Source organism: Stylophora pistillata, chromosome 9 (genome assembly GCF_964205215.1).
Source record: "Stylophora pistillata chromosome 9, jaStyPist1.2, whole genome shotgun sequence".
NCBI classification, from domain to species: Eukaryota; Metazoa; Cnidaria; class Anthozoa; order Scleractinia; family Pocilloporidae; genus Stylophora; species Stylophora pistillata.
Window position 1 is genome coordinate 2,895,201 of NC_142527.1, and position 10,666 is coordinate 2,905,866.

Sequence of the window (10,666 nt, forward strand, 5' to 3'; positions counted from 1 at the left end):
ATACTGTTCATTATAAATATTCTATGGCACTAACATGGAGATTTTGTTTAATAATCAAGAGCTTCAGTTCAAGATCACTCCTTAATTCTTGTGGCTTTTGTGTTTGATTTTTCCACATCTTGAAAATCAAGTTGTTAATTCCCATATTTTTTCGAGAAATCATTAAAAAGATGCTTCACAAGCCCTACTTGGGGTCAATTATAATTACTAATCAACAATGAAATCTTACTTTCTCAAAGTCAAGGTTACAAACCTTACATAACAGTTAGCTGTACTCAGCAATAAAAAAAAGTACTTTTTTGTTATGTTACATGCACGAATGACCAACAAATGTCCGCTAACAAAGCATATATGAAAATAGACTCCCGAGTACGATATATGGCACGCAACAAAAATGTAACAATAAGCAGTTACCCATTTTAACTATTATTTAATTAGTTTTACATTGTCTAATTTACTTAGGTTAAAGATTAAGTTAAGCAGTTCATAGAGCAGGCTTACAATCCTTCATGCCGTGTAAGTGTTTGTCGTCTTGATCAACTTCCAATTCCAACATCCGCCGACTGAAGACCACAGCGCTTGGCTTTCTTGATTTATCGCATTCTTTCCTTGTACACAAACTCTTCCAGAGGACTCCATAGTAAACTCTGTATTCTCTATTTTCTTCCTCTCTCGACTATCGTCTCTTTCATCTCTTTCTTCTCTCCGGATATCGCAAGGTCAAAAGGTCATAGCCTTGTCACATCATAGCTTCCACAAGTTCAGTCAGCAAGCCACGAGGGTAAGCCCTCGGGCAAATCTCCTTTGTACTTCTCACAAGCCAGCTTTTATACATTTACTTTAGTTATCTAGAATGTTCTATTACTATTTATAGCGTATTACAAGTTGTACTATTTTTGGAAACTGCTGAGTCACATGAAAGAAGTTTCTGGAATATTACAGATTATAGATAATTCTAGAAAAGTCTGAGATTGCGTGACAGATTCAGTAAAAATAATTCGATCCTCATAACAGTTAGCAGTTGTAAGACCCACAAACTGCAGAAATTTTAATAATGAATACCTAGACAATGCTTCAACAGATACTCTTTTCATAAACAAGTGTCTGTCCAAGGCAATTATTTAGTTGAGCATGGAAAATGAGTTAACAACTGTCAGGGTAGAAAACAACAACTTACAATTAGATGGATTGCAACTTTCTAAAGTGTACATTGGAAAACAAAGTAAAAGACTAGGTGACTAACTTGAAAGATACAGTCTAAAATGTCTGCCCCAGATAACAAAACTTAAGACAATTTACATTTTTACTAGACTTCGAGAACGTCACTCGTCCATGTACTATACGCATACGTCAGATCTAAATCCTTGTCTCAGAATAAATACAACCTTTTTAAAAACAGCGGATATGTTTCGAAGAATTGAGGTTTATTTCCACGTTTCATGGAAGGGTAACCGTCCTACAATACATTTCAGAAGCAAAGTTGTAAAAGAAATCTCACGGCCTGAAGAGTTTCCTGTTGTGACTTAAGATAACTTGGACTATACAAGTGCCTTTAGTTTTCAAAATTTCTATGATAATCACTGGCAATTCTGTCCAAATATTGAATTCTCTGGAGTCAATTTTAGTAGTAACTAGTTTCCAACTTTAGTATTGATGGCGTTGGTATCTAAAAAAAACATTTTGAACTAATGATCAACATAACGGCAACTTAGGTCACATATGCTTACTTAGTCTGTAAAGTAGTCGAAAAGGAAATTTGATGATAGAAACATTTTTTCATTCTTCCCCTATTTTCAGGAGGTAAACTCGCCAAACAATTTTATCACATCGCGGTATTATGAAAGGGAAGTGATTGATGATTACGCAAATGGACCGAAACATGTTTTCCGTAAAAGCAGTATTATACCAACAAAAAGTCACGACAGACCGAAACTCTTGATATATTGAACACAAAGACGAGGACGGCGACACTCTGGCGTCTAAACTGTATTTCAGTGTTAACAGTATAGCGGAAATGCATGAAAAAAATGTTGTTGCTACTTTGCTTGTATTTGGAGTTAGTTATTAGCAACCGACTCCGGAGATCATAAGTACAATATTGCTACAAGAACTCTTAACAGTTCACTTATAGAAATAACACCGCTTTTTTGATGTTATCAGCCGAGCTAAGACAAAAACAAGGAAAAGATACGAAAATAAACTCTTTAACACTATAAAACGACCGATCAACAATTCTGTCGGAGACTAGAAAGTGAAAAAGACTGACTTTCCGATCGGAGGTATGGTAATATGGAAAATGCGTCCCAGGTGTTTGAAAAATTCAGGGTGAATCATGTCAGATTTTAATGCTCACCTTTCCAAAATAAGCTGCCCAGTGTATAGGTGTCCACATTAGAAATTGATCCCGGGCATTAATTGCGCTAACAACTGCCAACCTATCTCCTTGAATGGTCAAGTATGTCAAACTAAGTATATCGCCATCTCGACAAGCTCTATGTACTGGAGGAAGCGGGTATTCTGACCATGGGCAGCGCAAAATACACTCGTTGAGCTGTTGCTTTGTTTGAAATCCACACTCTGCTCCCATATTCAACGCTAAAGACTTCAGATAAAGCGCAAGAACGAGGGTAATGCGTAAAATAAGAGTTAACACTAAAAACAAAATTACATTTGTACACACTACTGAAAATCCCGCCGCAAGGAGAAACCTGCCAACCATGCGGTGAGACAGAAGTCAATCTTCTGACAAGACACCAATCAGATAGCAGCAATATTCTCAGTTAACCAATTGGAACAGCGGAGGGAAGGAGAACCATTTGAAAGTTTTAGTTGGATTGTCTACATCCGGGAGACGTCTTATTTTGATTATCGTTACTTCCTGTCATAAATTTTATATCACCGGCCTAAGCGAGTTGAATTTAGGAGGGAGTTTTCAAAAGGCCTCACTGGAGAGCACCAAAGCTCGGTATTTTGACGAAACTAACCATGTCAAGCTGCGATAACACGATCGGAATAACGGACTCGACCAATATATCTACGAAGTAAGTTGTCTTTAGCTTTTTCAAACGGTTTTCTACGAAGCAGACCTGCTCTCCGCGTACGAAATGTCCTTTTCGCCTGTTTTGACCTTTGTGTATTGTCTTCTGTCTGTTTAACAGATTTAAGCAAAGGTTCTTTTTATTTATCAGACATTGTTAATGTTTGGATATTAGTTTGAGGGAGTTTTAATGGTCAAAGAATGTTTACTTTATACTTTGCTTGTTCGATTTCTCGCTCGGGTACATTTTGTGTGTAGTTTATGTAAATTCAATTTGTCATTGTGATGAAGATCTCTTACAAAGCGTTGAATTCTGAAGTTGTATGGCACTTGCTAGCTCGATAAAACACTCAGAACATATCTTAAATACACATTCAACTCTTCGATGCTTCAAATTTTGGATTAAGTAGATGCATTTATGCGGAAAACCTTGCCGCGTTTTCTTTGCGTACATGCTGTTCTTTCATAATACAACTTGAATAGAGCGATTTATTCTGCCGCTGGAAAAATAGATCTGTTTGATTTTTCGAAGTAAAACAGTACGCCCCATTTAGTTATGTTTGAAGGAAACTCTATCGTCCTCGTTAGTTCTACTTTTTTCATTTGAACGCTCGCTATATTTAAAGCAATTTTTTTTACCGCGTGTATTTGAAAGGCGGATCCACGAAGCCATAAATTATTAACAGCCTCAAGGCAAATTTTGACATCTCACGGGTTTTGCTGAGTATCACGCCGAAATTTAGTCAGTAATTGTGTTATCTGTTGCTGTAAAAAGCTGTTAGATGTTAATACTAAATTTATGGGCCAAGATCGTTCGAAATATGACTTCTACAAGGCCAAGGCAAACACCTCTTACAATGAAGCGTGAAGGTGATCAAAGCGAAAGTTTCTATTCAGTATTAAATTTGAATTAAAATGTATGGCATTTGAAGACATTTACCAGCTTATTTGTAGACGTCTTTCACGATTTTGCTATTTCAAGATGCGAAAAACTTGTTGGGTTTAATTTATTTGACTGTCCAAAGTTTCCAGTGAAACAAGAGATCACCGCTCAGTTTCGTCTGTCTCGCTGAAATCACACGATGTCACCAATGCAAGCAAATGCAAATTTGTTGCTGTTCGATTCAATAAAAATAACACAAAGGAGTGTTGTAGACCTGTTGTAAAGGTTATGTAATGTAAAGTTTGGCCTTTTTATAACATCACGTACAAACATTGAATACTTATTCGAGAGGAAAATGAGAAGGGCAGACTAAAAGATTAATCCTTATCATATTTACTCTCCAAATAAAATCCTTCGACTCCTCATTACAAAATGTAAACGTTCACATTTCATCGTCTATGAAACACACAAGTATTGATGAAATTGACAGTAAGGTAAATAAAATTAATTTCCACTGCAAATGTAGCATCGTTTCAGTGTTATCGCGCACTTTCAGTTTGTGAAGTTGATCACTTCGTTACTTCCTTAGAAAGAAGTTGTTTTCCTAAAATCGTGCTGCTCATCGAAAATAATCTTATTGCTGTGTTGTGTTCTTAGTGTGACGTGCGGGTCAGCTCAAAATGGTGTCTGCCCTTTTAATTACGTTGATCTAGAGAGGTCGTTGATATTGTTTTTTAATGATGTTTTATCAAGGAAATTCGCTCTCGAGTCCTCATTCTAATATCATGACTGATATTTTTTCTGTTGGTTTACAAGTTATTTACAACAGAAGTTTCCTTGATAGGTACTTTAAAAACCTCATAAAAAGCAGTTACTATATGATTAATTATCATGAACAGATTATGCAAAATATCTTCATTTGCAGTTAATTTAGATTGATTAGTGATGCTGGGCACAATTTGAATCTACTGATAGATAAACGTTTTTTTTTTTGGAATAAAGTAAAGGAACTCCGGTATTCTAACATGTAGGTGTCAAGTATTTATAAATGTTCTTTATTTAAACACCAATTTTGGTTCGTGGGGTGTGAAATTTCAATTTTCACATGCTTTGGAAGTACTTGGCTGTGTAATGCTCTCAAACAGTGTCACCTATTTAAGGGATAGTCACAAGATAAGCAGGCTTTTCTTGACCTTTGAGGTTTTAAAAGTTTTGAAAAGATTTCATAGTATACCTCTGCAGGCTCCTCAGGAATTTGCCTTTTCCAACAATTTCAGTTTTTTGTTTTGTTTTTTGTTTTTTCACTGCTAAATATTTACTTTTTTGCATATGAATTTTAAAATATTTGGTAAAAACCTCACTTGTACCTGCTTCACATAGATGTGGTTTTTCATCTCCAAAGGTCACCGAGAAATGCTATAAGAATTAGCTTGGTGAAACTGAAAACTCAGAAAGTCAATTTTGCCTTTACTTCACATATTTTGTGAACAGGTACAACAGAATACAAGAGGGTATTTCCTGTTGGGTGGAAATAATTTTAGAGCTCAGGGCTTGAAAATAAAATGAGATTAATAGGTCCAAATGAAATAGGATTTGATAAGAAATGAGACAGATGGTTTGAAGTAATTTTATTCACCCAGACCTTTGACATATTTGGCAAGAAACATTTCTTGCAGTTAGTGGGAATACGCAACTTGGAATGGGGAAATTGAAAACAAATTAGATTTTTTTTTTTAACTTTCATCACAAGAATAATTGGTCACTAAGCTATTAACTGCAATACTGCAAGTTATGTGCAATCAAATAATTCAATGAGCTTTATTTTATTATTCTTACAACAGAGTTCTTGCACCTCCTGGTGGGAAAACATCCATCAGTATCTTTGGAGGTGATGCACCTGAGCCACCTGCCTCCAGGAAAGAAGTAAATGCCTGCCAAGCAGCTCGCAACAAATCAAATGTCTTTGCATCAGCTGGCCCTGCTTCTGACACAGCAGCTGATCACCATAAGCAAAGTCAACAGAGAAGGCAACATTCCAGTGTGTTTGGTGAATCAAACCAACCTGCACCAGTAGCCAAACCTTTTGAGCCTGAGCCACGAAAGCCTCACACAGTGAACCCTCACCAAGAGGCACGACAAAAATCATCACTTTTTAAGGAGCCTACAGAACCAGCTAAACCACCACCAAGGAAGGGCACTGACATCATTGCAGGGCGTGGCCAAGATGAACCTGCTCCTACCTCAGTTAAAGTTCATGCTCCTCCTGGTGGAGTTTCACACATCTCTTTTGGTTAATATTCTATTCATTTGAGACTTGTCACATTTTTTTTATCTTCATTCTTATTTTGTTACCATTAGTCCAATGTATTCAGTGTTCCTATGCCCAATACATGGTTAAATCAGAACTGTAAAATTTAAATTCAAGGTAATTGTAAAGCAAGCATTTCTTTTGAAGAAGCAGTTCTCTTCTCATGCAATTTTTGTCACAACAGCTCCTATCTTTTAAGTTAAGTGCAAGTATTTAAGTATTGTATGTTCACTTCTCATCTTCAAAATTTCCTTAAGTGTATTTCTTGAGTTACTTTCTGTTAGACATTTTTTGCAGTAGGTAGAAGTAACTCTGTGCACTCATTTCCTTTTATTTCCTTGTAAATTATTGTTAATATTGTTGTCATTGTGAAGGGGCATTTTTTAAATTATCATTTTTAAGTATAGCCTGCTGATGTTTTGTCATGTAGGGTGTAATTTATTGCAAAGTTCAGGGAGGATTTAACATTTGTAGATGAAATTTTACTGAGCAGTAATCTGTGTGTAAAGCTGTTGAACATTGTTTGAGGCATCAAGATCATACAATTTTTGTTCAAAAATTTTGACAAACTGACAACATAGGGCATCTGATTCTTAAGTAGGTTGTTTCCTCTTAATGATATTATGTCAACATTGTGTGTTCTACTTAGCAGGCATAACTGAGTTGTTTCTAAGGGGGGACACATGCTTTGTAGCAACCTTTGTTCAGAAACATCGAAGTGCCCTGAGAGCCTGCTACATCATTTTATGCAAATCACACCTCCAAATATGTTATTGAGGTGAAATGTACACTGTAAATTTAGTCAAAGTGTTGTGTCGTGGTTTTAAAGTGGAGAGCAGTTTTTAAGTTTTTGTGTCTTGAAATGAACCAAAGTTAAATGATATTTAGTTCTGTATATTTGTCATAGGTCCATTTGCACTCTAGGATCTTAAAGACAGTAGAACCATGCTAACTGAAATTAGGTTAACTCAAACTCCTTTTCAACTCAAACAAAATTTGATTTTGCCTAGATTTTTCAGTTGTTTACTATCAGCTAACTATAACTCAAACTTGGTTTACTTGGACTAATTTTACTTTCTCCATGCACAAATTTACCCTGATAGCTTGAACTTAAAATGTTGGTCATTAACCGTCAAACCTCCCAAGCTGTAAAACACTTGACTTTAACTTCCATAATTAATCATCCTTATCAAAAAGTTCATATAAAACTAATCACTTGTATCAAAATGTGTATTAAGTGTGCAAGAATGATAAAGAACATGATTCTTTGTTAATTATTAACAGGATACTTTGCAGTTAACCCCAAAAAATTGAACCCGTACCAACTTAAACTATTTTTTGTTGGTTTTGAAAGTTTGAGTCAGCAGGGTTCTACTGTAGGTAATTAGCAAAGTAAGATGTAACAATATATTTAATATTTTAAAACAGAAAACCATAGCCAATCAGTTCTAGCAACTAAAATGTAGTTGTAGTGTCTGATCTTTGGGCTTAAAGAAAAAACTTTCCTGCTAGGCTATTGATAGCACAATTCCATTCAAGATGGCATGGTGTATTTCAGATTGTATGAAGCTGCAACCTTAACTTGCTTGTTGTAGCAGAAATGTGCATTTAGCTTTTTGTGTGGATTTGTTATACTCTTTTTAGTGAGTATGATATTCAGGGAAAAAACTACAGTAATGTATTCTTGTTATGACAACATTAAATGAAGGATACTTAATCACCTTTGTACCTCACTTTTTAGAATTAGTGGTGAAGTTCATTTGTAATCTTTTTTCAGCATCGATGAACAGCAATCCTAGATTTCTGTGCGAAAACTGTGCCTCCACAGTTGCCAAATTTAGTCTACTCTGCAGATCTGCAGAATGTTGGTGCTGCATGTATAGTTGCCTTCAATCCCCCTAGAAGTAATGGGAATAGCCGAATGGGAAGGTGACTGATTTGCACTTCGTTTTTTTATAGTTTTGGCGCCAGAGCGTTGTCCCAGGGAGTCTTGGGACCAACACCTCTTTTTATTTAAAGTCGCGAAGAATCCAATATTCAAATAACGGTCAGCCAGAGATCACGAAAAGATCTAAAAGATGTATGGAATGCCCTACGAATTGTAAGTTAAATTTCGTTAAAAACTCTCAAATGTTATTCAATATTTAAAGAAATCTGTATTTGTTTTTTAGTTTGACTTGCTTCCTCTGGCAACCAGTACAAAAATAAACGGCAACCATACATCAGAAACCTTCAAAGCTACAGTAACGCTTCAAAATGAAAGCGCGAATCAGTGACTGTGCATGCAGGGCATTGAATGTCATGCAACACTCCATTAAAAAATCAGTTTTGAGCATTGGCTTATATCGCGGTGAGCATGTGTGACTTCCTGAGGTACAGCTACAGAAAAGACTTCCAAACCTGTACCTACTGATCTGAGCCACTTTCTGCTGGGCGCGTTATCTAGTTAAGAGAGTTATGTTACCAAGCTTATTCATACGCAGCCGAAATTTGACCGGTTTTACGCGCAATCACGTTTTTCTGTAGATGTCATGAACTGGTTCTGTAAATCTTGACAGGACACTAGATTTTTGTAGTTATACCCAAAAGCAAGGCACATCACGGTACAGAGAAGGATAACTGTTACACCTGATCAGTTTACCTGGCCTCGATCTTTCTGCTTCATTTTCATCCGGCTTGGCTAGATTGAGCCGTCTTCATCAAACATTAGATGGTCAAGCTTCTTCCCAGCCGTAGTTATCATTAAGAATTCTGAGCATCGTCGAAGATCCCTTCTTTCCTTTTATTTACATTTCCAACTCGAATCGAATGGAACCGTTAAAGTTTAACCTCCAGCTGGGGTGTGGTCAAAACCTGGCCTAGGCCATGGCCTACCCTGTGGCCTACCCTATGGCCTACCGGTGGTCAGATTTTTAAAAGGATAGCACTGCTGGAAACCTCTCAACGATTTCCTGAGTACTGTCTTAACAACGACTTTCCTCTGCTGTTTTGGCGGCCACATTCCGATCAAAATTTCTTAACCTTCTGATAGAATGAGGAAATCGAGGAACAGAAGCCGGTTAAACGCAACTTCTGGGCAAACATCATCATATCAGCTCTCCTTTCAAATCAGTGCAATACTGGCCGTTTCTTTGGAAAAGCATGTAAAGTTTGCGAAATGTTTACGACGGTGATGCGTGCGTGTCCCGGGGTGCTCGTTGCAAATTCAATACTCTACAGCACTTGAGGGCACTTAAAAAATTGGCCTGGCACGTAAGGCTTGCGCTTTCTTACCTGGATATGTATGCTCTCCAATATAACGCCGTTCATTACATTTTTACACCAGCACTCCACTATATGTTACCAATTGACAGCCTGCATCATAAAACCGCCATTTTGTTTATCCTCTGCGACCACGCAATATTGGCCCCTCCTCTCCCTTCTCCCTTAACCTACCGTTATGGTTGAGTGCTGCGATATTTGCAGTGTTTCGTTCCCTCGGACGTTGAAAATCGTGTTAGCGACCTCTTAGTATACCCTTTTCAGAGACAGATAATTGTACACCAGCGTATTCGTTCGACTCTTACTGATTTTATTTTTATGTTCTTAAAAATCTGACCACCGGCAGGCCATAGGGTAGGGCACAGGGTAGGCCATGGCCTAGGCCAGGTTTTGTCCACACCCCTCCAGCTAAGGTGTCTACAATCGAACGGATCGTTGAAATTCGGATGGGATCGTGTAATATATATCGGACGGTTTTTTCCATAATCGGAGAGAAACGTCTGGGATCGGTTAGACAGTCTAAAATCGTATAAGATCGTCTAAAACTAATCGGTATCGTCTGAAATTGGACGGAAAGGTTTTGAAAGCTTCTGTTCATGAAAGGCACTGGTGTAAGATCGCACATATCTGCCCCAAATCGGATGGATTACTGACGGTAATAAATCGAAAATTCTTTTGAATTAGGAAAATCGGATGCAAGAAATTTATTTAACAACCAACTGGTACGAATCTAATCTATTAGTTGGTAACCTTGAAAAATACCAAACCTTAATTATTGGTAGCAACAATAACTCTGAAAATAACATCGAAGAATGCGCTATCTTAGTAAACAAAGAGAAAATCAACACGACCGCTACTCTCCAACCTCTCGGAGTCACAATTGACTCAAATTTGAATTTCAATAATCACATAAATACTATCTGTAACAAAATAATTTGGATATATCAATTTCAATTTTGTTGATATATCCAAATTATTTCGTTGCCCCCACCGACGCAGCCCCAAACAGTTTCTTTAGAAACTATCAGCCTTTATTTATCTGTAACAAAGCCAGTCAAAGGATTGGTGTGCTTATGAGACTCCGCAACTTGATTCCAACAAATGCAAAATTACAACTTTTTAAGGCAGTCATTCTACTATATCTAACCTACTGCCATCTCACATGGCATTTTTGTAA

General features: G+C 37.0%; 2 protein-coding genes across 3 annotated transcripts in view; one reads left to right on the forward strand and one right to left on the reverse strand.

The window, feature by feature from the left end:
• The window catches only part of LOC111326402 (uncharacterized), an 11,414-nt gene extending 8,688 nt beyond the window's left edge, over positions 1-2,726 (reverse strand). Inside the window, exon 1 of one of the 2 annotated variants that reach the window (XM_088732342.1) lies at positions 2,354-2,726. In XM_088732342.1, the coding sequence (XP_088588468.1) occupies positions 2,354-2,719 (366 nt within the window). In that variant the 5' untranslated portion in view covers positions 2,720-2,726. The remainder of the gene's footprint in view (positions 1-2,353) is intronic. The other variant, XM_022930389.2, reaches the window with a different exon arrangement.
• A 141-nt stretch (positions 2,727-2,867) lies between these two features.
• LOC111326418 (uncharacterized) lies at positions 2,868-7,945 on the forward strand. The gene is made up of 2 exons (XM_022930414.2): positions 2,868-3,041; positions 5,762-7,945. The coding sequence occupies exons 1-2, from the start codon at positions 2,986-2,988 to the stop codon at positions 6,213-6,215; spliced, it is 510 nt and encodes a 169-aa protein (XP_022786149.1). The 5' UTR covers positions 2,868-2,985; the 3' UTR covers positions 6,216-7,945.
• Positions 7,946-10,666: the final 2,721 nt, after the last annotated feature.